This window comes from Bufo bufo, chromosome 6, assembly GCF_905171765.1.
Source record: "Bufo bufo chromosome 6, aBufBuf1.1, whole genome shotgun sequence".
NCBI classification, from domain to species: domain Eukaryota; kingdom Metazoa; phylum Chordata; class Amphibia; order Anura; family Bufonidae; genus Bufo; species Bufo bufo.
In genome coordinates this window covers 23,776,096-23,802,224 of record NC_053394.1, presented here as the reverse complement: position 1 = coordinate 23,802,224, position 26,129 = coordinate 23,776,096, and the positions used below count along the sequence as shown (strand labels likewise).

At 48.2% G+C, this 26,129-nt stretch overlaps 1 protein-coding gene across 1 annotated transcript in view; it reads left to right on the top strand.

Annotated features, from left to right (window-relative positions):
- Positions 1-15,539: 15,539 nt before the first annotated feature.
- Positions 15,540-26,129, top strand: part of LOC121005926 (centrosome-associated protein CEP250-like) — a 34,240-nt gene continuing 23,650 nt past the window's right edge. Inside the window, exons 1-5 of the mRNA XM_040438760.1 lie at positions 15,540-15,617; positions 22,593-22,739; positions 24,719-24,775; positions 25,264-25,322; positions 25,407-25,572. Of these exons, the coding sequence (XP_040294694.1) occupies positions 22,626-22,739; positions 24,719-24,775; positions 25,264-25,322; positions 25,407-25,572 (396 nt within the window). The 5' untranslated portion in view covers positions 15,540-15,617; positions 22,593-22,625. The remainder of the gene's footprint in view (positions 15,618-22,592; positions 22,740-24,718; positions 24,776-25,263; positions 25,323-25,406; positions 25,573-26,129) is intronic.

Sequence of the window (26,129 nt, the reverse complement as noted above, 5' to 3'; positions counted from 1 at the left end):
AGTGACCTCCACATTGCCCCATAACAGTGACCTCCACAGTGCCCCCATAACAGTGACCTCCACACTGCCCAATAACAGTGACCTCCACATTGCCCCATAACAGTCACCTCCACATTGCCCCATAACAGTCACCTCCACAGTGCCCCCATACCAGTGACCTCCACAGTGCCCCCATAACAGTGACCTCCACAGTGCCACCCATAACAGTCACCTCCACAGTGCCCCCATAACAGTCACCTCCACAGTGCCCCCATAACAGTGACCTCCACAGTGCCCCTATAACAGTGACCTCCACAGTGCCACCCATAACAGTGACATCCACAGTGCCCCCATAACAGTGACATCCACAGTGCTCCCATAACAGTGACCTCCACAGTGCCCCCCTAACAGTGACATCCAGAGTGCTCCCATAACAGTGACCTCCACAGTGCCCCCATAACAGTGACATCCACAGATCCCCCATAACAGTGATCTCCAAAGTGCCCCCATGACAGTGACCTCCACAGTGCCCCCATAACAGTGACGTCCACAGTGCTCCCATAACAGTGACCTCCACAGTGCCCCCCTAACAGTGACATCCACAGTGCCCCTATAAAAGTGACATCCACAGTGCCTCCATAACAGTGACATCCACAGTGCCCCCATAATAGTGACCTCTACAGTGCACCCATAACATTCACATCCACAGTGCCTCCATAACAGTGACTTCCACAGATCCCCCATAACAGTGACCTCCACAGTGCCCCAATAACAGTGACCTCCACATTGCCCCATAACAGTCACCTCCACAGTGCCCCCATAACAGTGACCTCCACCGTGCCCCATAACAGTGACCTCCACAGTGCCCCCATAACAGTGACCTCCACACTGCCCAATAACAGTGACCTCCACATTGCCCCATAACAGTCACCTCCACATTGCCCCATAACAGTCACCTCCACAGTGCCCCATACCAGTGACCTCCACAGTGCCCCCATAACAGTGACCTCCACAGTGCCACCCATAACAGTCACCTCCACAGTGCCCCCATAACAGTCACCTCCACAGTGCCCCCATAACAGTGACCTCCACAGTGCCCCTATAACAGTGACCTCCACAGTGCCACCCATAACAGTGACATCCACAGTGCCCCCATAACAGTGACATCCACAGTGCTCCCATAACAGTGACCTCCACAGTGCCCCCCTAACAGTGACATCCAGAGTGCTCCCATAACAGTGACCTCCACAGTGCCCCCATAACAGTGACATCCACAGATCCCCCATAACAGTGATCTCCAAAGTGCCCCCATGACAGTGACCTCCACAGTGCCCCCATAACAGTGACGTCCACAGTGCTCCCATAACAGTGACCTCCACAGTGCCCCCCTAACAGTGACATCCACAGTGCCCCTATAAAAGTGACATCCACAGTGCCTCCATAACAGTGACATCCACAGTGCCCCCATAATAGTGACCTCTACAGTGCACCCATAACATTCACATCCACAGTGCCTCCATAACAGTGACTTCCACAGATCCCCCATAACAGTGACCTCCACAGTGCCCCAATAACAGTGACCTCCACATTGCCCCATAACAGTCACCTCCACAGTGCCCCCATAACAGTGACCTCCACATTGCCCCATAACAGTGACCTCCACAGTGCCCCCATAACAGTGACCTCCACACTGCCCAATAACAGTGACCTCCACATTGCCCCATAACAGTCACCTCCACATTGCCCCATAACAGTCACCTCCACAGTGCCCCCATACCAGTGACCTCCACAGTGCCCCCATAACAGTGACCTCCACAGTGCCACCCATAACAGTGACCTCCACAGTGCATATACAATAGTGCCATAGAGGGAGCCCAATCTCTTTTGTAGACCCTGGTTGCGCCGTATTAACAAGTTTAGCGCTTGAAGTTTTTGGCCTTCAGAGTCATCGGTCACTACATGTGGTTCCCCCTTTGGATCTGACATTTGCCCATTTGGTCCGGAGGATCTCACATGCAGGATGATGGAACACGGGGCGACTTCCTGTTTTATAAGTGTTTGCTGTAATAAATGTGCTGACTGAAGAAATGACTTCTTGGTTTCCTTTCTCATTATTTACGTCCTTCCATTATCAGTCACCGTGCAAAAGTCACACGGTTAGTCCATACCCTTATCTGCTCTGACACTGATACATTCAGGTGATGCTCTGACCACATCTAGAGATGAAGGGGTTAACAGCCTACCGCAAGAGTTATTTTTCATCTCTGTAGTGCCAGAGCAGTAGGTTACAACCGTTACTGAACTTCGATAACCTTGGGTAACCCATTGCCCCCCTGTGATTGCATAGTGGAGGTGCCAGAAGAAGCCCCCTCCCTCCGAAGAACCACTAAGGTTCCACAGTGTCTACCGCACATTGGGCAGCGCCCATGAGATCACAGCGATGGATATATCCGTCAATGTCCGGGGTCAGTTACCCACCTACACTGCATATATTCATCAAGGGGTTATACTGCGCATGCGTCGCATCTTTTACCAGGTTTCCAGTCTGCTTTATGGATGAGGGTGTCTCTTCCACAGCCCAGGATTTGGGAGGTGCTGGGGATGGGGCCAGAACTATTCCACACCTGGGGGCATGTGCAGATCAAGTGGATTTATGAGTGTGCGCATGTGCCAGGAAACCAAATAGCTCTGGACCTGTCCACGGCACCTGCTCCATTCCAGGATGCAAGACCAGACGCCTGGTAAAGGTTATATAGAATGAAATGGCAGGCACTGCTCTCTTTAGTTGTTCGGCGGTGCACGTGTCAATGGGCAGGCATCCGAGAAGTATAGCTGTAAAGGAAGGACCGGCACTCGCGCTTGATTTTTAGATGCAGGATTTAATTCAAGTCACCTACTATTGCATAGTGACGCGTTTCAGCACTCAAATGTGCTTTCATCAGACTATACACAAGTATCCTCAGAACATGTCTTAAAGAGGACCTTTCATCGGTCCAAACATTGTGAACTAAGTATCATGACATATACAGCGGCGCCCCAAGGGATCTCACTGCACTTACTATTATCCCTGGGCGCCGCTCCGTTCTCCCGTTATGTCCTCCGGTATCTTCGGGGACTTGGTTATAGTAGGCGGAGTCTGCCCTTGTTCTGCTGGGCGTCTCCTTCTCCTAGGCTGTAGCGCTGGCCAATCGCATCGCAGAGCTATTGCGGTCGGTCTCCTTTGTGAATAGGTCAGTATATAATCCACCCTCTTCCCCCTTCAGGACCCATGTATCTAGAAAGGAAATGTTATCCATGTCATGGTGCATGACAAACTGTAGCTCCGCCCAGATTGAGTTCAGGTGAATAGCAAAATCCGTGAGGGATCGAATGTCGCCCCGCCATACACAAAAAAATGTCGTTGATGAAACGACGCCAAAAGATGCAATGCTGTGTGTATAGTGGGTCAGGATAAACAAAATGACTCTCAAAATATGACATATAGCTATTTGCGTACGGCGGTGCGACATTCGATCCCATCGCGGTCCCGCCGCGCTGTTGGTAAAAGGAATCTTGAAATAGGAAATAGTTTTGTTCAAGTACTATACTCAAGAGTGATAGGAAATTTTTTTTTTCTTTTACTTCATATGTACTGGCTTCTAGCAGTTCTGCAACGGCTGCAAGTCCCTTCTCATGTGTTATGGAAGTATAGAGACTGCATACGTCAAATGTGACTAATATGCAGTCCCTATCAATTGTCAAGAGATGAATCTCAGATAAGAAATGACCTGTATCACGTATATATGATAATGATGTCTGGGTCAGAGGGGTCAACACCTTTTCTAAAAAGATTGCTGGGCGAGACAGGATGGAGTCAGTCGATGCCACAATGGGACGCCCTGGAGGGGTGGTCATAGATTTATGTACTTTGGGTAAGGTGTAAAACACTGGGGTGATCAGGTATTGATAAATCAAAAATTCTCCTAATTTGGCATTGATGACTCCATCCTCTCTGGCCCTATCAGCAACACTCTGAATAAGGCCTTTATGTCACCGCCAGCTCTCTGAGAAGGTCTGGCAGACGTTCTTCTGTACCTCTTGCATGATGTTCTTTGTTTTGGTTTCACTTTGTCATCTCCTTTCCTTCTCCCAGCTGTCAGCTATTCACACTAATTGCCTCCCTTTATATTCCCTCCCATACTTCCTCACTTTGCGGTTTATACTACTTCGTGGATTGAAGTGTTCACTGATGGAGACTTCTGTTACTGCTTGTTCAGATAAGTCCTTTCTTGTATTGTGTTTCTTTGCTGGCTTGATTCTAGGTGACCCTGACTCCCTCCGTATTAAGTGCAGGGAGCCGGTGGTCGTGTCCCCTCACTATTATAGGGTTTTCAGTTGTCACACAGTCTAGGTATGAGGGCATGCAATCGTCTACCTCTGAGACCTTTTGTATGTGCTTAGCAGTCAAGGTGAGCTCTTAGGGTTTTATAGGGGTCACCTTTATGCTCCTTAGTTTGGGATCAAGCCAGTCGGATGTTTATCCATAACTTCCAGCTATTTGCTATATCATCCGTGACATTATAAACCGCCATTACCGTCTTAAGCATGGATCCGGTTTCAGCCTTGATTGACCGCATGCAAGGTCTTTCACTGGAGGTAGCAGATCTCCGTAAAACTGTGTCTCAGTTTTAGGTGACCGGTTCTGCTTGCGTTCATGGAGTTTGTTTAGAGCCTAAGATCTCGCTTCCGGATACGTTCTCCGGGGGTAGTGAGAATTTTGTTCGCTTTAGAGAGGCTTGCAAACTCCATTACTTCTCCATTCCTCTGGTGATGTGGAGCAGAGGGTGGGGATCATCATCTCGCTGCTCAGGGATAACGCTCAGTCTTGGGCCTTTTCGCTGCCGGTGGGGGCATGGCCCCTCCGATCGGTGGATGAATTTTTTGTAGCCCTGGGGCAGATATATGATGACCCAGATCGTATTGCTCTGGCTGAATTTAAACTGCGTCTTTCATGCCAGGGTAAACAGTCCGCAGAGATATACTGTTCTGAATTTCGGAGATGGGCAGCTGATACTGGTTGGAACGGTGCTGCACTCCGAAGTCAATTTTGCCATGGTCTTTCGGAGGGATTGAAAGATGCATTTGCGTTTCATGAGAGACCTGCCTCGTTTGAGTCTGCCATGTCTCTAGCTGTCTGTATTGACAGGCGTCTTAGAGAGAGAGAGGAGAGATCACTCCTTCCTGTCATATTCAGTCCAAGGACAGTGGGGCTGTCTCATTCAGTGCGCAGGGGTCTCAGTCTCTCTCAATCCCCTCTGAGGAGGAGCCCATGCAGCTGGGTTTGCTTGCCTCTGATAGTAGAGGATTCGGCTCTCAGAGGAGGGTTTGTTTCTGTTGTGGGGGTATAAATCATGTGGCTAATGTTTGCCCCTCTATGAGATTCAGGGAGTTTTCTGAGGGTAATAAAGAAACAAAAAGAAAAAAACCCTCTAAAAACTATTGGCAAGGTGGATGCGGAAATTGAAGGTTTTCCGTTTGCTTGTAGTTCCCGTTTTCTCCTACCTGCCAGGGTGGCGCTAGATAGCAAGAACATTGTTTGTGAGATTTTTGTAGATAGTGGAGCAGCTGTCAATCTCATTGATAATCAATTTGCAATAACGCATGGTTTTCAGGTGTGCACTTTGGGAAAGGATATACCTGTTTTTGCTATCGATTCTGCTCCACTTTCTCAAAGATCGTTAAAGGGCATAGTTCACAATATCCGTTTGACTGTGGGTGACGCTCATGTTGAGGATGTGTCATGTTTCGTCTTAAGCGGATTACCTACTCCTCTAGTGTTGGGGCTACCCTGGCTCACTAAACATAACCCCACCATTGATTGGCAAGCAAGGCAAATAAATGGTTGGAGTGACTTTTGCAGAGAGAATTGCCTCACGGCGTCTCTTTCAGAGGTTTCTACCAAAACTGTACCATCTTTTCTCTCTGAATTTTCGGATGTGTTTTCTGAGAGTGGTGTCCAGGAGTTACCCCCGCACCGGGAGTACGACTGCCCTATTAATCTCATCCCAGGCGCCAAGCTGCCAAAATCACGTTTATACAATCTCTCCCAACCTGAAAGGGTCGCTATGCGTACTTATATCTCTGAGAGCCTGAGAAAGGGACACATCCGACCATCGAAGTCACCTGTTGCCGCTGTTTGTTTGTTTTGTTAAGAAAAAAGATGCTTCTTTAAGACCTTGTCTGGATTTCAGGGAGCTGAACTGTATCGCGATTCGTGACCCATATCCGCTTCCTCTGATCCCGGACCTGTTTAACCAGATTGTTGGGGCTAAAGTTTTTTTTAAGTTGGATTTGAGAGGGGCATACAACCTAGTCAGGGAAGGGGACGAATGGAAGATGGCCTTCAATACCCCTGAGGGTCATTTCGAGAATTTGGTTATGCCCTTTGGTTTGATGAATGCTCCGGCCGTCTTCCAACATTTTGTGAACAACATTTTTTATCATTTAATGGGGAAATTTGTATTAGTGTATCTAGATGACATTTAGATTTTTTCTCCTGATTTCAAAACTCATAGGGACCACCTACGTCAGGTCTTGCTCATTCTGCGGGAGAATAAATTGTACGCTAAACTGGAAAAATGTGTCTTTGCGGTTCCGGAGATTCAATTTCTTGGTTTTCTTCTCTCCGCTTCTGGTTTTCGCATGGACCCTGAGAAGGTCAGCGCTGTGTTTGATTGGGAGCTTCCTGAGAATCAGAAGGCGCTGATGCGGTTTTTGGGTTTTGCCAATTATTACAGAAAGTTCATTTTGAATTATTCCTCTGTTGTCAAGCCACTCACTGATATGACTAAAAAGGGGGTAGATTTTTCCTCGTGGTCGGTAGATGCGCTTAAGGCCTTTTCTAGTATCAAGGAGAATTTTGCTTCCGCTCCCATTTTGGTACAACCTGATGTCTCTCTACCTTTTATTGTTGAGGTGGACGCTTCTGAGGTGGGTGTGGGTGCGGTCTTGTCTCAGGGTCCCTCTCCTGCCAAATGGCGACCGTGTGCCTTTTTCTCAAGGAAACTTTCCTCAGCAGAGAGAAATTACGATGTGGGAGATAGGGAGTTGTTGGCCATCAAATTAGCTTTTGAGGAATGGCGCCATTGGTTAGAGGGAGCCAGACACCCTATTACCGTGTTTACCGACCATAAGAATCTGGCCTACTTGGAATCAGCCAAGCGTCTGAACCCGAGACAGGCCAGATGGTCTTTATTCTTTTCTAGATTTAATTTTGTTGTCACGTTCCGCCCTGGGGTTAAAAATGTGAAGGCTGATGCCTTGTCACGTTGTTTTCCGGGAGGGGGGAACTTTGAAGACCCGGGTCCCATTTTGGCTGAAGGGGTGGTCGTCTCTGCTCTTTATCCTGATTTGGAGGCAGAGGTTCAGGCAGCCCAGGCAGAGGCTCCTGATCTTTGTCCTCCTGGGAGGTTGTTTGTGCCTCTCGCTTTACGACACAAGGTTTTTAAGGAGCACCACGATACTGTCCTTGCTGGGCACCCGGGGAGTAGAGCCACAGTAGATCTCATTGCTCAGAGATTCTGGTGGCCGGCTCTTCGTAAGACTGTTGAGGGTTTTGTGGCAGCCTGCGAGACCTGTGCTCGTGCCAAGGTCCCTCATTCACGGCCATCGGTTCTCTCCTCCCTTTACCCATTCCTTCCCTGTCCATGGACTTCATAACAGACCTGCCTCGTTCCTCGGGGAAGACTGTGATTCTGGTAGTAGTGGACCGTTTTAGCAAAATGGCGCATTTCATTCATTAGCTGCAAGTACTAGCTTCAAGTACTACATTAAGTACTAGTAAAGAGATATTGCAGGAGACAAGAAGAGATTCCAGAGATACTGCAAGAGATTGGCTTAGAGTCTCCAACTGGCTCATCTGTGTTGTTTTTACTGATCATTGCTTGAGAAGAGGTAAGGAATTCGGTCAGCTGTTTGCTATTGTGCGTTTGCTAATGAGCCTAGCTCACTAAGGTGTTACATTTGTTGCTGGGGGAGGAGTTTGGGAAGGAGTGTGTGTATATATAGAGACAGACTCATTAGCTGGCCTAATTCATTAGCTGCAAGTACTAGCTTCAAGTACTACATTAAGTACTAGTAAAGAGATATTGCAGGAGACAAGAAGAGATTCCAGAGATATTGCAAGAGATTGGCTTAGAGTCTCCAACTGGCTCATCTGTGTTGTTTTTGCTGATCATTGCTTGAGAAGAGGTAAAGGAATTCGGTCAGCTGTTTGCTATTGTGCGTTTGCTAATGAGCCTAGCTCACTAAGGTGTTACATTTGTTGCTGGGGGAGGAGTTTGGAAAGGAGTGTGTGTATATATAGAGACAGACTCATTATCTGGCCTAATTCATTAGCTGCAAGTACTAGCTTCAAGTACTACATTAAGTACTAGTAAAGAGATATTGCAGGAGATAGTCAGGAGGTAGGCTGGAAGGTGGAAACAATACAAAAAAAAAAAAGGTAAGATTTGTTTGATTTAAAGTTACAAATTTATTTTTATTTTTTTATCCTCTTTAAAATGGCAGACTTGGTTCAGTGCAGGAATTGTTGTGCATTTATTTCATGTTCCACTCTTTGGAGATTCGGATGCTGTCAGATCTGTAGACAGTTCTCCTTACTGCAGCAGGAAATTGCATTTTTGAAAGCTGAAATATTTAAATTATCTGTTAAACAAACTCCAGCTAGGACCGCTGCAATGCCACTGCCACAGAGGACCCCCAGAAATGGCAGATGGGTTACTGTAGGTTCTGGAAGACTTAGAGTGGTGGATAGAAGACATGTCCCACAGTCGGTGGTTCTCCATAATTCATTTGCAGCACTCTCAGAATGTAAGGACAACATGGATATGGACTCAAGCACAGAGGGTGAGAAACCATCGACTCCTATGTCTAATGTATGCAACAAAAAAGATAAAGTGAAGTCTCAAAGGAAGCAGCTGTTGCTGGGTGATTCAATCATAAGAAGTGTGGAGCTTAAAGAAAATGGTTTTGTGAGATGTCTCCCTGGGGCTACTGCTAGAAGAGATAGAAGACGTATTATTAATATTGTTAAGCAAGCAAAGCAGGAAGGGGACGTGGATGTTCTTGTCCATCTAGGGACAAATGACCTGGCTTGCAATGAAGTGTCAGAGGTGAAAAAATCTTTTATCACACTTGGTAATGACGTACAGGATTTTGCATCCACCATTTCATTTTCTGAAGTTCTGCCTGTGCATAATGTTCAGAATGATAGGCAGAGGCGCATAAAGGAGTTCAACATATGGCTTGGTAAATGGTGTCAAGAGCAAGGATTTGGCTTTGTTTCTCATGATAGCTCTACTTGGAATAGAAAGGAACTGTACAAAAAAGATGGCTTGCATCTTTCTCTCAAAGGAACAAATGTACTTAGTGAACAACTCCAAGAATTTGCGAAAGAGTATTTAAACTAGTAAGGGGGGGCAAAAGAGTGAAAATAAAAGAGTCCAATTGCCCCCCGAAACAATGCCAGAACAGGTCAGAAGCACAGAGGTTAAGAAATGATAAGCTCAGAGTCCTGTCTACAAATGCTCGCAGTTTAGGTAAAAAAATCAATGAACTTGGGTCAATAATGGCATCTGAGAATGTAGATTTAGTGGCTGTTACGGAGACATGGTTTAATGAAAGAAATGACTGGGACATAACCATACCAGGGTACTCTTTATACAGAAGAGACAGAGAAGGCAAGAAAGGAGGAGGAGTGGCCCTGTATGTGAAAGATAGCATTAAATCTAACCTAATACAAGTTGGTGAGGCCAACATAGAGTCAGTTTGGGTTACGTTGCAGTTTGCTAACCATGCAGTAACTCGTGTAGGTGTGATATATAGACCACCTGGTCAAGTTAAAGAACTAGATGATCTACTAGTTGAAGAAATAGCTAAAATGACAATGAAAGGAGAAGTTATCATTATGGGAGATTTCAATCTTCCAGATATAAACTGGAAAACCAAAATAGCAAGTTCTACCAGGAGTACAGATATTCTAAATTCCCTACTGGGGTTATCTCTACAACAAGTGGTTGAGGAGCCAACCCGGAGGGAGGCCATTTTGGATTTGGTATTCACAAACGGGGATTCAGTATATGATGTCATTGTAGGCGAAACCTTGGGATCTAGTGATCACCAGTCAGTGTGGTTTAATATAAGAACTGTGAAAGAGTCCCACCACACAAAAACAAAAGTTTTAGATTTTAGAAAAACAGACTTTTCAAGAATGAAATTAGTCATAAATGAGTCCTTATCAGACTGGAACGGATTACATGGAGTCCAGGAGAAATGGGACTACTTAAAAGGTGCATTATTGAAGGCAACAGAAAATTGCATTAGACTTGTCAGTAAAAGCAAAAAAAGGAAGAGACCACTGTGGTACTCAGCAGAAGTGGCCCAAATCATTAAAAATAAAAAGCTAGCATTTTGTAATTATAAAAATACCCAGAGCAATGAAGATAAGGAAATCTACAAGATTAGGCAGAGAGAGGCCAAGCAAGTTATAAGAACTTCTAAAGCGCAGGCAGAAGAAAAACTAGCTCAGTCTATGAAAAAAGGGGATAAGACATTCTTCAGATATATAAATGAAAAAAGGAAATTAAAACAAGGAATAACTAAATTAAAAACAAAGGAAGGAAGGTATGTAGAAGAGAATAAAGGGCTAGCCGACTGCCTTAATGAATACTTCTGTTCAGTTTTTACAAAAGAAAAAGGAGAAGGACCTCCACTAGAAAGAATGACTAATAAATCGTTTGATGCATGTATCTTTACAGAGGAAGATGTTCTAAGTTTGCTGTCTAAGGTGAAGACAAATAAGTCACAGGGGCCTGATGAGATACACCCAAAATTATTAAAAGAGCTTAGTGGTGAGCTGGCAAAACCGTTAACAGATTTATTTAACCAATCATTAGTAACAGGAGTCGTCCCGGAAGATTGGAAATTGGCAAATGTCGTGCCCATTCACAAGAAAGGTAGTAGGGAGGAATCGAGCAACTATAGACCAGTGAGTCTGACATCAATAGTAGGCAAATTAATGGAAACCCTATTAAAGGATAGGATTGTGGAACATCTAAAATCCCATGGATTGCAAGATGAAAAACAACATGGGTTTACTTCAGGGAGATCATGTCAAACAAATCTTATAGATTTTTTTGACTGGGTGAATAAAATAATAGATGGTGGAGGTGCAGTAGACATCGCATATCTAGATTTTAGTAAGGCTTTTGACACTGTCCCACATAGAAGACTTATCAATAAACTGCAGTCATTGAGCATGGACTCCCATATTGTTGAGTGGATTAGGCAGTGGCTGAGTGACAGACAACAGAGGGTTGTAGTCAATGGAGAACATTCAAAACAAGGTCATGTTACCAGTGGGGTTCCACAGGGATCTGTACTGGGACCGATTTTGTTTAATATCTTCATAAGTGATATTGCAAAAGGCCTCGCTGGTAAGGTTTGTCTTTTTGCTGATGACACAAAGATATGTAACAGGGTTGATGTTCCTGGAGGGAAACGCCGAATGGAAAAGGATTTAGGAAAACTAGAAGAATGGTCAGAACTCTGGAAACTGAAATTTAATGTGGATAAGTGCAAGATAATGCACCTGGGGCGTAAAAACCCAAGGGCAGAATATAGAATATTTGACACAGTCCTGACCTCAGTATCTGAGGAAAGGGATTTAGGAGTAATTATTTCAGAAGACTTAAAGGTGGGAAGACAATGTAATAGAGCAGCACGAAATGCCAGCAGAATGCTTGAATGTATAGGGAGAGGTATAAGCAGTAGAAAGAGTGAAGTGCTTATGCCGCTGTACAGAACACTGGTGAGACCTCACTTGGAGTATTGTGCGCAGTACTGGAGGCCATATCTCCAGAAGGATATAGATACTCTAGAGAGAGTTCAGAGAAGAGCTACTAAACTAGTACATGGATTGCAGGATAAAACTTACCAGGAAAGGTTAAAGGACCTTAATATGTATAGCTTGGAAGAAAGAAGAGACAGAGGGGATATGATAGAAACTTTTAAATACATAAAGGGAATCAACTCGGTAAAGGAAGAGAGCATATTTAAAAGAAGAAAAACTGCCACAAGAGGACACAGTTTTAAATTAGAGGGGCAAAGGTTTAAAAGTAATATCAGGAAGTATTACTTTACTGAGAGAGTAGTGGATGCATGGAATAGCCTTCCTGCAGAAGTGGTAGCTGCAAATACAGTGAAGGGGTTTAAGCATGCATGGGATAGGCATAAGGCCATCCTTCATATAAGATAGGGCCGGGGGCTATCCATAGTATTCAGTATATTGGGCAGACTAGATGGGCCAAATGGTTCTTATCTGCCGACACATTCTATGTTTCTATGTTTCCTGCTTTACCCAATGCTAAGACGCTGGCGCAAGCGTTTGTTGATCACATTGTCAAATTGCATGGCATTTCTTCAGACATAGTCTCTGATAGGGGCACGCAGTTTGTTTCCAGATTCTGGGAGGCCTTCTGTTCTCGCTTAGGGGTTCGCTTGTCATTCTCTTCTGCTTTTCACCCGCAGTCGAATGGTCAGACCGAACGTGTCAATCAGAATCTGGAGACATATCTGCGCTGTTTTGTGGCGGAGAATCAGGAGGATTGGTGTTCTTTTTTGTCCCTTGCTGAGTTTGCTTTAAATAACCATCGCCAGGAGTCCTCTGATAAGTCACCATTTCTTGGTGCATATGGGTTTCATCCGCAGTTTGGGACATTCTCTGGAGAGGGGTCTTCTGGTTTACCTGATGAGGACAGATTCTCCTCGTCTTTGTCATTTATTTGGCAAAAGATTCAGGGTAATCTAAAGAGGATGAGTGAGAGATATAAGCGTGTGGCGGATAAGAGACGTGTGCCTGGTCCGGACCTGAATGTGGGTGATCTGGTGTGGTTGTCTACAAAGAATATCAAACTGAAGGTTCCCTCCTGGAAGTTGGGTCCTAAGTTTATTGGGCCTTACAAGATCTTGTCCGTCATCAATCCCGTTGCCTTCCGTCTTGATCTTCCTCAGACTTGGAAGATCCATAATGTTTTTCACAGGTCCCTATTAAAACCTTATGTCCAACCCACTGTACCCTCCTCTTTGCCTCCTCCTCCGATTGTTGTTGATGGTAATCTTGAATTTCAGGTCTCTAGGATTGTGGATTCTCGCATTATCTTCAGTACCTCGTTCATTGGGAGGGTTATGGTCCTGAGGTGAGGATGTGGGTCCCAGTGGCGGACATTAAGGCCACTCGTCTCATCAGGGCTTTCCATAGGTCCCATCCTGAGAAGGTGGGCTCTGAGTGTCCGGAGTCCACCCGTAGAGGACTATTACTGGGGGCATTACTATTATTAGGGGGCACTAATGGGGGCATTACTATTACTGGGGGGCACTAATGGGGGCATCGAAATTACTGGGGGCACTAATGGGGACATTATTAATACTGGGGGGCACATTATGACATAAGCCACGCCCCCACAGCTTTGGTTCTTTTTTTGTTGGGAAAGCCGCCCCCCTGCCGCTGACACCGCTGAAGCTTCACACCAATGGACTAAGCGACAAGATGGGTCTAGACCAGGGGTGCACAACCTTTTTTGGTCTGAGGGCCGCACTGTCACATCTATTCAAGGCGCCACAAATTGGCGCTCATTGGCATCAGCCTATCACACAAGCCAATGCAAAGTGACAGGGGAGGAATGATCGCTACCACAGTCATTCCTCCCTCCCTCACTTCTATCGATTATCGGCAGCCGATCCCTGATTACACGGAGAGATGTGCTGACGATAATCGTACGTCTTTCATCGTGATAAAATATGCAAATCAGCCGACAAACGAGCGATTCCTTGCTTATCGGCTGATCAGCGGCGCGATTATACCGCCAGATATACTTGTTCCCAGTAATTGTCCTGAATATGGCGCCGTGTGACAGGGATTTCACAGTAAAAATCTTTTTCTAACAAGTTCTTGCAGCATGGCCGCTGAAACGGAAGAGTTAGACTTACCTGCCCCCGGACTGGTTTCACCTGGCGGTGCCTGGTCATGGTCACCTGTACCTCTCCAGCCAATGCCTGGCTTCAGCGGTGATGTGACCACAAGCAGCGTGTCACATTGGCTGGAGCGGTGTATGTGACCATGGCCATGCTCCGCCAGGTGTAAACAGCGCGGGGACCGGAAGATGGAGGCAGCGGGGGCATGAAGCAGGTAAGTAGGGATCTTCCGTTTCAGGGGCCGCGCTGCAGGAACTGGTTAAAAATCATTTTTACTAGAAAAGTGGCGACATTTCCTTCCTGCCTCCTGTTTATATCAGCGCTTTCCTTCACCAGCAGCGCTCACTGGTTATTACCACCCCCCCAGTTACAGGTGCCGGGTAATAACCAGTAAGCACTTACTAGTGGGGAAAGCGCTTATTGGTTAACACTTCAGTGACCAGGTCTTGGATAGTTTTTGCAACAATTTTTTACGTGACACACGGGGCTTTATAATTTAGTTTTTTCAGTTTCATTTGGGGGAAACTGTACAAAACATTTTTAAAAAGTTTTTTTTTTTTAAACTACATTAGGCAAACGGACACCGAAATAACAGATTATAATTAGTTCCCTATTTTGTGTCGGTCGCTTTGTTATATAATATCTATAGTTTCACGTGAATAGGGGGATAATGGTGACGGTTGTGGTTGGTGTGTTTTTTCTTTTATGTTTTTACTTATCTTTTTTTTAACTTACTTGATTTTTTATATATTTCTGCTACATGATATGTCCCCCTAAGACGCCATAAAAAGACCTTAGGAGGACACTGACACTTTATTTTTTTTTGCCCTTTTTCCTTTTATTTGTATTTTATTAATATTTTATTGTATTTTTTTTTACAATTGGTTTATTACTTTTTTTTTTATATATATTTTTGTCACATATGTCCCCTAAGAGGTCACAAAAAGACTGTTGGGGGACAGTGAACACTTTTATTTTATTTGTATTTTATTTTTTTATTATAATTTTCTATTTTTTGCCACATCATTTAATTTTTTTATTTTATTTGTGTTTTATTATATTTTTTATTTTGTTTTCATTTTTTTTTAAATCATTTTTTTACTTTTTTTTTTATATATATATATATTGTCCACATAATTTGCCCCTGAGAGGTCACTGAAAGACCTTTGGGAGACAATGAGAGACTTTTTCTTGCACTATTTCCCTGTAGCATCCAAAGGAGCCCCAGTCACAGGGTAAACCAGCCTGTTGAGGGGGGCCACAAACCATGGTGGTCTCGCCACCAGCCCATCACACAGACCACAAGGACCGCCATCAAATGACAAACCCCTTCAAAAGCCCGCCGCACACGGCAAGCACCACTGATGACTGGGAAATTCCCACAATGCATTGCAAAAAATACACCGAACTACAGCTCCCAGGATGCAGCGCGAAACAAGGGGCGTAGTCTCGCCGTCGCGCCAGGCTTCTTGGTCCGCTGATTGACAGGTCTAGTCGCCGGGAGGCAGGCGGGCCCGGTCACGTGACCGCGGCGCAGGAAGCGGTTGGCCAGCGTCCGCCCGTGTCAGAGGTCAGGGGTCAGGACGGCTCCAAAACGGGATGAGACTGGAGGGAGATTCAAAATGGGGGTGAGAAAGAGGGATTGGGGGGGGTGAGAAAGAGGGATTGGGGGGGGTGGGGGAGGGGGAGCCGGTACAGGCAGACGGGGGCCCTGCTGCAGCTCCGGGGAAAGCTGGGTGACGAGATGGGGGTGCATCATGGTAGAATTAGGCAAAATGACTCATTCAGGGTACATGGAAAGCTGGGTGAGGAGCAGAGCAGTGCACTGCTGTATAACGAGGCAGGGTAGTAGGAGAGCTGGGTGAGGAGGAGAGCAGTGCACTGCTGTATAATGAGTCAGGGTAGTTGGAGAGCTGGGGGAGGAGAAGAGCAGTGCACTGCTGTATAACGAGGCAGGGTAGTAGGAGAGCTGGGTGAGGAGAAGAGCAGTGCACTGCTGTATAACGAGGCAGGGTAGTAGGAGAGCTGGGTGAGGAGAAGAGCAGTGCACTGCTGTATAACGAGGCAGGGTAGTAGGAGAGCTGGGTGAGGAGACGAGCAGTGCACTGCTGTATAACGAGGCAGGGGAGTAGGAGAGCTGGGTGAGGAGAAGAGCAGTGCACTGCTGTATAATGAGGCAGGGTAGTAGGAGAGCTGGGTGAGGAGAAGAGCAGTGCACTTCTGTATAACGAGGCAGGGTAGTAGGAGAGCTGGGTGAGGAGGAGAGCAGTGCACTGCTGTATAATGAGGCAGGGTAGTAGGAGAGCTGGGTGAGGAGAAGAGCAGTGCACTGCTGTCAAACGAGGCAGGGTAGTAGGAGAGCTGGGTGAGGAGAAGAGCAGTGCACTGCTGTATAACGAGGCAGGGTAGTAGGAGAGCTGGGGGGGGGGAAGAGCAGTGCACTGCTGTATAACGAGGCAGGGTAGTAGGAGAGCTGGGTGAGGAGGAGAGCAGTGCACTGCTGTATAATGAGGCAGGGTAGTAGGAGAGCTGGGTGAGGAGAAGAGCAGTGCACTGCTGTATAATGAGGCAGGGTAGTAGGAGAGCTGGGTGAGGAGAAGAGCAGTGCACTGCTGTATAATGAGGCAGGGTAGTAGGAGAGCTGGGTGAGGAGAAGAGCAGTGCACTGCTGTCAAACGAGGCAGGGTAGTAGGAGAGCTGGGTGAGGAGAAGAGCAGTGCACTGCTGTATAATGAGGCAGGGTAGTAGGAGAGCTGGGGAAGGAGAAGAGCAGTGCACTGCTGTATAACGAGACAGGGTAGTAGGAGAGCTGGGTGAGGAGAAGAGCAGTGCACTGCTGTATAACGAGGCAGGGTAGTAGGAGAGCTGGGTGAGGAGAAAAGCAGTGCACTGCTGTATAATGAGGCAGGGTAGTAGGAGAGCTGGGTGAGGAGGAGAGCAGTGCACTGCTGTATAACGAGGCAGGGTAGTAGGAGAGCTGGGTGAGGAGAAGAGCAGTGCACTGCTGTATAACGAGGCAGGGTAGTAGGAGAGCTGGGTGAGGAGAAGAGCAGTGCACTGCTGTATAATGAGGCAGGGTAGTAGGAGAGCTGGGTGAGGAGACGAGCAGTGCACTGCTGTATAACGAGGCAGGGTAGTAGGAGAGCTGGGTGAGGAGACGAGCAGTGCACTGCTGTATAACGAGGCAGGGTAGTAGAAGAGCTGGGTGAGGAGAAGAGCAGTGCACTGCTGTATAATAAGGCAGGGTAGTAGGAGAGCTGAGTGAGGAGAAAAGCAGTGCACTGCTGTATAACGAGGCAGGGTAGTAGGAGAGCTGGGTGAGGAGAAGAGCAGTGCACTGCTGTATAATGAGGCAGGGTAGTAGGAGAGCTGGGGGAGGAGGAGAGCAGTGCACTGCTGTATAACGAGGCAGGGTAGTAGGAGAGCTGGGTGAGGAGAAGAGCAGTGCACTGCTGTATAACGAGGCAGGGTAGTAGGAGAGCTGGGTGAGGAGCAGAGCGGTGCACTGCTGTATAACGAGGCAGGGTAGTAGGAAAGCTGGGTGAGGAGACGAGCAGTGCACTGCTGTATAACGAGGCAGGGTAGTAGGAGAGCTGGGTGAGGAGAAGAGCAGTGCACTGCTGTATAACGAGGCAGGGTAGTAGGAGAGCTGGGTGAGGAGAAGAGCAGTGCACTGCTGTATAATGAGGCAGGGTAGTAGGAGAGCTGGGTGAGGAGAAGAGCAGTGCACTGCTGTATAACGAGGCAGGGTAGTAGGAGAGCTGGGTGAGGAGCAGAGCAGTGCACTGCTGTATAACGAGGCAGAGTAGTAGGTAGGGTTGTTGCGGGTATCGAAATTTCGATACCCAATCGATACTTCTGTCCCGGTATCGATACGATACCGGGATTTCCATTTTTTCGATACTGGGCTGCGCTTCTGCGCAGTCTAGTATCTCTGAACATGAGAGCGCTGCTCTCAGCGCGCTCATGTTCTCTCAGCAGCACGGGGAGAAGGAAGCAGTCTCTCCCTCCCCCTGTGCTGCTGCCACCAATGAGAAGAGAGGGGTGGAGGAGGGGCGGGCGCACTGCGCCATCAATGATAGTACTTTTCCTACACAGAGCCGCGCCCAGCGATGTCCCAGCACTCACCATTAGTCCTGGGCGCTGCTCCGTTTGCCCGCTGTGCCCCATTACTGTCTCCTCTCCTGCTCCACATGCTGATTACTATCGGAGCGATGGGAGGAGACATCAGCTTCACTAGTGGGCGTTCCTTCCTGCGCTGCGATTGGACAGCGCTACAGCCAGGGAGAAGGAACGCCCACTAGTGAAGCTGATGTCTCCTCCCCATCCTTCCGATAGTAATCAGCATGTGGAGCAGGAGAGGAGACAGTAATGGGGCACAGCGGGCGAACGGAGCGGCGCCCAGGAATAATAGTAAGTGCTGGGACATCGCTGGGCGCCGCTCTGTGTAGCCTAATACTGAAAGTCTGGACCCAGGAAAAGTAGACTTTAACCCATAATACAGGAGGCGGGTGCCGGTAGCAGAATCGCATTGCCGGCATCCTGCCCCTGACACCCGCCTCCTGTATTAAGGGGTAATTATCATTGGTGGTGCAGTGTGCCCCTTCTCCCCCCCCCCCCCCCTCAACCCCGCATCCCATTAAAATCATTGGTGCCGGCCCCTCTCTACCACCCCAGTATTAAAATCATTGGTGGCAGTGGCCACAAGGTCCTCTCCCCTCCCCCTCATTGGTGGTGCAGTGGCAGCTTCTGATCGGAGCCCCAGCTGTGTAAGCCTGGGGCTCCGATCAGTTGCCATGGCAGCCAGGACGCTACTGAAGCCCTGGCTGCCATGGTAACATCCGTGATGCTGTGTGCACAGAGCAGCAGGGACAGTGTGAAGTCCTAATTACCCTGATAGAGCTCTATCAGGGTGAATAGGACAAGGGATGAAAAGATCCCAGGTTCTGGCCCCTAGGGGGGGGAATCGTTATTAAATAAAAAGTGTAAAAAAAAAAGGAAAAAAATACCCCACCAACATATGAAGTATGAATCACCCCCTTTTCCCAATTTCACATATAAAATGTATAAATAATAAACATATTACATATTGCCACGTCAGAAAAGTCCAAACTATTAAAATATAAAAAAAATCTATGCGGTGAACGCCAGAACAGAAAAAAAAATAAAATACTGCGCGATTCGCCATTTTTTAAAATGCAGAATGCATGTGGCTTTTTTTTTTTTCACGTGGTATCGAATGGTATCGAGTATCGCAATACTTTTTCATGGTATCGAAACCGAATAAAAAAAATTGGTATCGCAACAACTCTAGTAGTAGGAGAGCTGGGTGAGGAGCAGAGCAGTGCACTGCTGTATAACGAGGCAGGGTAGTAGGAGAGCTGGGTGAGAAGCAGAGCAGTGCACTGCTGTATAACGAGGCAGGGTAGTAGGAGAGCTGGGTGAGGAGAAGAGCAGTGCACTGCTGTATAACGAGGCAGGGTAGTAGGAGAGCTGGGTGAGGAGAAGAGCAGTGCACTGCTGTATAATGAGGCAGGGTAGTAGGAGAGCTGGGTGAGGAGAAGAGCAGTGCACTGCTGTATAACGAGGCAGGGTAGTAGGAGAGCTGGGTGAGGAGCAGAGCAGTGCACTGCTGTATAATGAGGCAGGGTAGTAGGAGAGCTGGGGGAGGAGAAGAGCAGTGCACTGCTGTATAACGAGGCAGGGTAGTAGGAGAGCTGGGTGAGGAGAAGAGCAGTGCACTGCTGTATAACGAGGCAGGGTAGTAGGAGAGCTGGGTGAGGAGAAGAGCAGTGCACTGCTGTATAACGAGGCAGGGTAGTAGGAGAGCTGGGGGAGGAGAAGAGCAGTGCACTGCTGTATAACGAGGCAGGGTAGTAGGAGAGCTGGGTGAGGAGAAGAGCAGTGCACTGCTGTATAATGAGGCAGGGTAGTAGGAGAGCTGGGTGAGGAGCAGAGCAGTGCACTGCTGTATAACGAGGCAGGGTAGTAGGAGAGCTGGGTGAGGAGCAGAGCAGTGCACTGCTGTATAACGAGGCAGGGTAGTAGGAGAGCTGGGTGAGGAGAAGAGCAGTGCACTGCTGTATAACGAGGCAGGGTAGTAGGAGAGCTGGGGGAGGAGAAGAGCAGTGCACTGCTGTATAACGAGGCAGGGTAGTAGGAGAGCTGGGTGAGGAGAAGAGCAGTGCACTGCTGTATAACGAGGCAGGGTAGTAGGAGAGCTGGGGGAGGAGAAGAGCAGTGCACTGCTGTATAACGAGGCAGGGTAGTAGGAGAGCTGGGTGAGGAGAAGAGCAGTGCACTGCTGTATAATGAGGCAGGGTAGTAGGAGAGCTGGGTGAGGAGAAGAGCAGTGCACTGCTGTATAACGAGGCAGGGTAGTAGGAGAGCTGGGTGAGGAGAAGAGCAGTGCACTGCTGTATAACGAGGCAGGGTAGTAGGAGAGCTGGGTGAGGAGAAGAGCAGTGCACTGCTGTATAACGAGGCAGGGTAGTAGGAGAGCTGGGTGAGGAGAAGAGCAGTGCACTGCTGTATAACGAGACAGGGTAGTAGGAGAGCTGGGTGAGGAGAAGAGCAGGGCACTGCTGGATAACGAGGAAGGGTAGTAGGAGAGCTGGGTGAGAAGCAGAGCAGTGCACTGCTGTAAAACGAGACAGGGTAGTAAGAGAGCTGGGGGAGGAGGAGAGCAGTGCACTGCTGTATAACGAGGCAGGGTAGTAGGAGAGCTGGGGGAGGAGGAGAGCAGTGCACTGCTGTATAACGAGGCAGGGTAGTAGGAGAGCTGGGTGAGGAGAAGAGCAGTGCACTGCTGTATAACGAGGCAGGGTAGTAGGAGAGCTGGGTGAGGAGGAGAGCAGTGCACTGCTGTATAACGAGGCAGGGTAGTAGGAGAGCTGGGGGAGGAGCAAAGCAACAGAAAATATGTCATATTCTAGGTTCTTCAAAGTAGCCACCTTTTGCTTTGATTACTGCTTTGCACACTCTTGGCATTCTCTTGATGAGCTTCAAGAGGTAGTCCCCTGAAATGGTCTTCCAACAGTCTTGAAGGAGTTCCCAGAGATGGTTAGCACTTGTTGGCCCTTTTGCCTTCACTCTGCGGTCCAGCTCACCCCAAACCATCTCGATTGGGTTCAGGTCCGGTGACTGTGGAGGCCAGGTCATCTGGCGCAGCACCCCATCACTCTCCTTCATGGTCAAATAGCCCTTACTTTCAAAGTTTTCCCAATTTTTCGGCTGACTGACTGACCTTCATTTCTTAAAGTAATGATAGCCACTCGTTTTTCTTTACTTAGCTGCTTTTTTCTTGCCATAATACAAATTCTAACAGTCTATTCAGTAGGACTATCAGCTGTGTATCCACCTGACTTCTCCTCAACGCAACTGATGGTCCCAACCCCATTTATAAGGCAAGAAATCCCACTTATTAAACCTGACAGGGCACACCTGTGAAGTGAAAACCATTTCAGGGGACTACCTCTTGAAGCTCATCAAGAGAATGCCAAGAGTGTGCAAAGCAGTAATCAAAGCAAAAGGTGGCTACTTTGAAGAACCTAGAATATGACATATTTTCAGTTGTTTCACACTTGTTTGTTATGTATATAATTCCACATGTGTTAATTCATAGTTTTGATGCCTTCAGTGTGAATCTACAATTTTCATAGTTATGAAAATAAAGAAAACTCTTTGAATGAGAAGGTGTGTCCAAACTTTTGGTCTGTACTGTATATTTTTGAAAAGTTTTTAACTTTTTTTTTTTTTAGACCCCAAGGGGACCTCAACATGCAGTCGTCAGTTCGCCATTTCTATTCAGCAATGGTATAATGGATTTACCGTGATGCATTACTGAATAGAAAATTCTGTATATTCCAATGTAGTCCTGCTACCTGCAGGAGTATATACTTTGGAGTATACCTGTGATATGCGTTGGAGGCTCTGGCCTTTCACGACCAGCAAACGGTTCTCCCGATGGCTCTGTGGGGGAGCAGTTCCATCCCTGGAAAAAAGCCTCTCGGATGCCGAGGTTACATTTGACCATGGCACCTGAGCGGTTCAGTGTCTGCGAGCAGCGCTGTCGCCGATCGCAGACATTAGCGCCAGTTGTCCGCTGTGTGAAACAGTAGGCACCCGGCATCTAGAGTGGGCACCATCCTTAAAGACCCAACATGGCCTGTACATGTACGGCCGATATTAAAGGGATTTCGGTATTTGCTAATGATCATCAATATCTGATCAGTGAGGATCGGATTCCCGGCACCCCCCGCTGGTAGGTTGTCCAACACAACATACAAAGCATAGCGCCGTATATTGTGTAGTGGCTGTGCTTGGTATTGCAGCCCAGGTCCACTCTCTTGAATGGGACCAGTGTAAGTGGCTTAGGACAAGGCCACAGCACTCACTGGAGCGCCGTGGCCTCTTAACGCCACTGATCGGCGGGGGTGTCGGGAATCTGACCGCCACCAATCAGAGCTATTGATGGCCTATCCTGAGTACAGACCATCAGTTTCAGCCCCTTTAAGGTTAAACAGGTAGGTGTCCACGTGAGCCATGTGCTGTAGCAGTGATGTTTCCTTTGGAGCTGAGATTTTCTGCTCTTCTTTTCCTAGGTTTAGAAGGAGGCGCGTGATGCCCTCGTAGCAATGACGCAGGGGGCGGAGCTGGGCCGGGACTGGCTGGCGCTGCAGAGGGAGCTGCAGAACTCGCTAGAAGCTCAGAAGAGGCAGGCGGTTCTGGTGGAGAAATTACAGGCAAAGGTGGGGTCCATACCTCTGTTCTGAAGAGTGCCCTTCTAAGGGTTCATGCACATGAACGTATGTATTTTGCGGTTTGCAAAACACGGATCCGCAAAAAATAAGGATAACGTCCGTATTGCATCCAAGATTGTAACAGTGCCTATCCTTGTCCGCAAAACGGACAAGAGTAGGGCGTGTTCTTTCTTTTTTGCGGAATGGACATACGAACACGGAATGCACATTTTCTTGTGGACCCATTGAAGTGAATGGTTCTGAATACGGGCCGCAAAAAACCCCGAACGGACGCAGAAAATAATACGTTGGTGTGCATGATCCCTAAATGCGATATCTCTAACCTATGAGTGTCTCAGCACGTTGAGAGGGACACGTGTTGCAGAAGGCCGGTCTGGGAGGATCATGGAGGGACGAGCTGCTTTGTGGAGGATCCTCCATGGATTCATGTTCAGTGACTGATGATTAGGGTCCATTCTCACGTCCACAAAATGGGTCCGCATCCGTTCGGCAATTTTGCGGAACAGGTGCGCGGACCCTTCATTTTCAATGGGGCCGGAATGTGCTGTCTGCATTTGCGGATCCGCACTTCCAGATCTGCAAAAAAAATAGAACATGTCCTATTCTTGTCCGCAATTGCGGACAAGAAAAGGCATTTTCTATGAGAGTGCCGGCGATGCGTGGTCCGCAAAATGCGGAACGCACATTGCCGGTGTCTGTGTTTTGCGGATCTGCAAAACACATACAGATGTGTGAATGGACCCTTATTGTGGGGCTCACTGCTCAGGGGCCCCCCACTGACCGGCTGACTGATAGTATCCACTCTAGCGTCCGTATTGGGGGACGAGATCTGACACTCCTAGGGAAATAGAATCCCCCATGGCTTAAAGGGGTTTTCCAGGACTTAAGGAGGTTGTCCACCCCTGGGGACCTTTTGGGCAGCCCCCCCCCCCCCTCCCACGTGGCCAGCACACTTACCTGCCTCCTACCACTGGCTTCCGACTCCTTCGCTGCCCCGGCCTCCCTATCCGGTGTGACGCTGGTATTGTGGCTGCTGCAGACAAAGACTTGTGCCCCATGTGTCATGTCATTGGGTCACATGATGCATGGGGGGACACGTCATTGGCTGCAGCAGCCACATGACCCATGTTAAACCGGGGAGGCTGAAGTGCAGCAGTGGAGAGAAGGAAGCCGGTGTTCTGCCAGATTGTGAAAAGTCTATACCGTAAGTGACGCGGCCGCACAGGAATCAGCTGGAGGAGGGTGTTCCGCGGTGCTGCGCAAGCGCACATCCACTGGCTTAGGAAAGAATCGTTGCAGCGCCGCGATAGAAGTACTGCGTGCGCACTTAGGGGTATAGAGATTTTGCAGCGCAAAATGTTGCATCAGATCTCCCTACCCCTGAGTGCGCACGCGCGCACAAATCATCAGGTCAAATCAGGATGAACTGCAGCTGATGATTTGTGCACGCGCGCGCTCAGGGGTAGGGAGATCTGATGCAACATTTTGCGCTGCAAAATCTCCATACCCCTAAGTGCGCACGCAGTACTTCTATCGCGGCGCTGCAACGATTCTTTCCTAAGCCAGTGGATGTGCGCTTGCGCAGTACCGCGCCCACCCTCCTCCAGCTGATTCCTGTGCGGCCGCATCCCTTCCGGTATAGACTTTTCGCAAGGTATAGAGATCTGGCAGAACACCGGACACCAGCGGCGGGGAGCAGGCAAGTAAATTGGACTGAGCTGCAATACCAAGCACAGCCACTATGCAGTGTGCGGCGCTGCACCTGGAATACTATGAAGAGACTCCAAACGGTTCCATGAAGCCGCTTTGGCTCCCCCATTCCCCCCCCCCAGCCATAGGGATGTCCTATATAAAACCCTGTGCAGACCAGATAAATGACGCCGCTTTGTAGTAGATTGCCGCAGCTTCTCTGAGTCCTTTGTTGTTGGATCTTCATGTAGTTTCTGTACTTGTTTCTCCACCTCCAGGTTGTACAGTACAGAGATCGCTACCAGGAGCTGCAGCAGAGCCAAGAACTCAGTCTGGTAAGAGATCAAAGCAGAAAGGGAAACCTGCAGTGCCCCTCTAAGCAGGGGCTGCGCACATTCGAAAAACATGGCTGCTTTCTTTCGGAAAAAGCGCCCCACCTGTCCACAGGTCGTGTCTGGTACTGCAGTGAAGAGGACTGAGCTGTGATACCGCGCAATTGGGGGCGGCTGTGGTGCGGTTTTTGGAAGGAAGCGGCCATGTTTTTCTAATCTTGGACAAGCTATTCAAATGAATGGAACACTCTTTGCCAAGCCCAGGGCCTAAAGGGGCGGAGCATGACACCAGTGCCGCCAAGATACAGCAGCATCATGGCGCTAAACCGATATATATATACCGGTCTTCATTTGATTGATGTCCAGATTTAAAGTTGCGGAATAGTTGTGCCATACGTAAACAGTGCATCATGAAGCGGCCCTGATGACGTCATCAGATCATCTCGCCCTGCTTGTCGATGCTGTATACACTTGTATTGTTTCTGCCACAGAGCCGGGGGGAACTGGAGTTGGAGAAAGCTCTTCGAAAGTTGGAAGAAGAGCAGCAGAGGTGAGCAGAGGAGTAGGAAGGACTCTGCTGTGATGATGGGGGTTGTGTTCTGTTCTCAGTAGTGACTCCGCTTTGTTGGTGCAGATGTGCGAGCTTGGCTGCGGTAAACTCTCTGCTGCGGGGAGATCTGGTGCAGACCCAGGAGTCTCATCAGCTGCTGGGGGAAGACATTCACAAACTGACCACTGACTGGTCCAGCTCCATCCAAGAACTGGAGAGGAAGGAGGGAGAATGGCAAGCCGAGAGAGAGGTGAGCAGGAAAACACGGACGTCCGACTCCTGGCATCTCCTCCCATCAGTCAGCTCAGCGGCTATGCTTGGTGCTGCAGCCCAAGCCCATTCACCTGGATGAGGCTGAGCTGTACACCGCCGAGGAGGAGGCCGCAGTGCTCTTCAAACAGCTGATCGGCGGGGGGTGCCACCAGTCGGACCCCCATTGATGAGACGCTGATGACCTATCCTTTTAACCCTTAAAGTGAATCACACCAGCAATATTCTCTTTAGACTCTTAAAGGGGTTTTTACAGGATTTGTATTTTGCTGCCCTGTCCCCAGGATAGGCCATCAATATCAGATCAGCGGGGGTCCGACACCCCGCAGCCCCACCAATCAGCTGTTTCCAAGTAGCTCTTACACCGCTTTCTGTAGTGGATGAATCTGGTTCTGCTCCCACGGGAGTGAACTGGAGCAGCGCTATAGTTACCTGTGAAATTCTGGCGCTGAAGCTATCCCGGAAAACGCTGATAAGCGGGGGGTGCAGGGTGTTGGAGCCGCACTGGACTAATGTCTGTTTCTGCACTCTCAGATC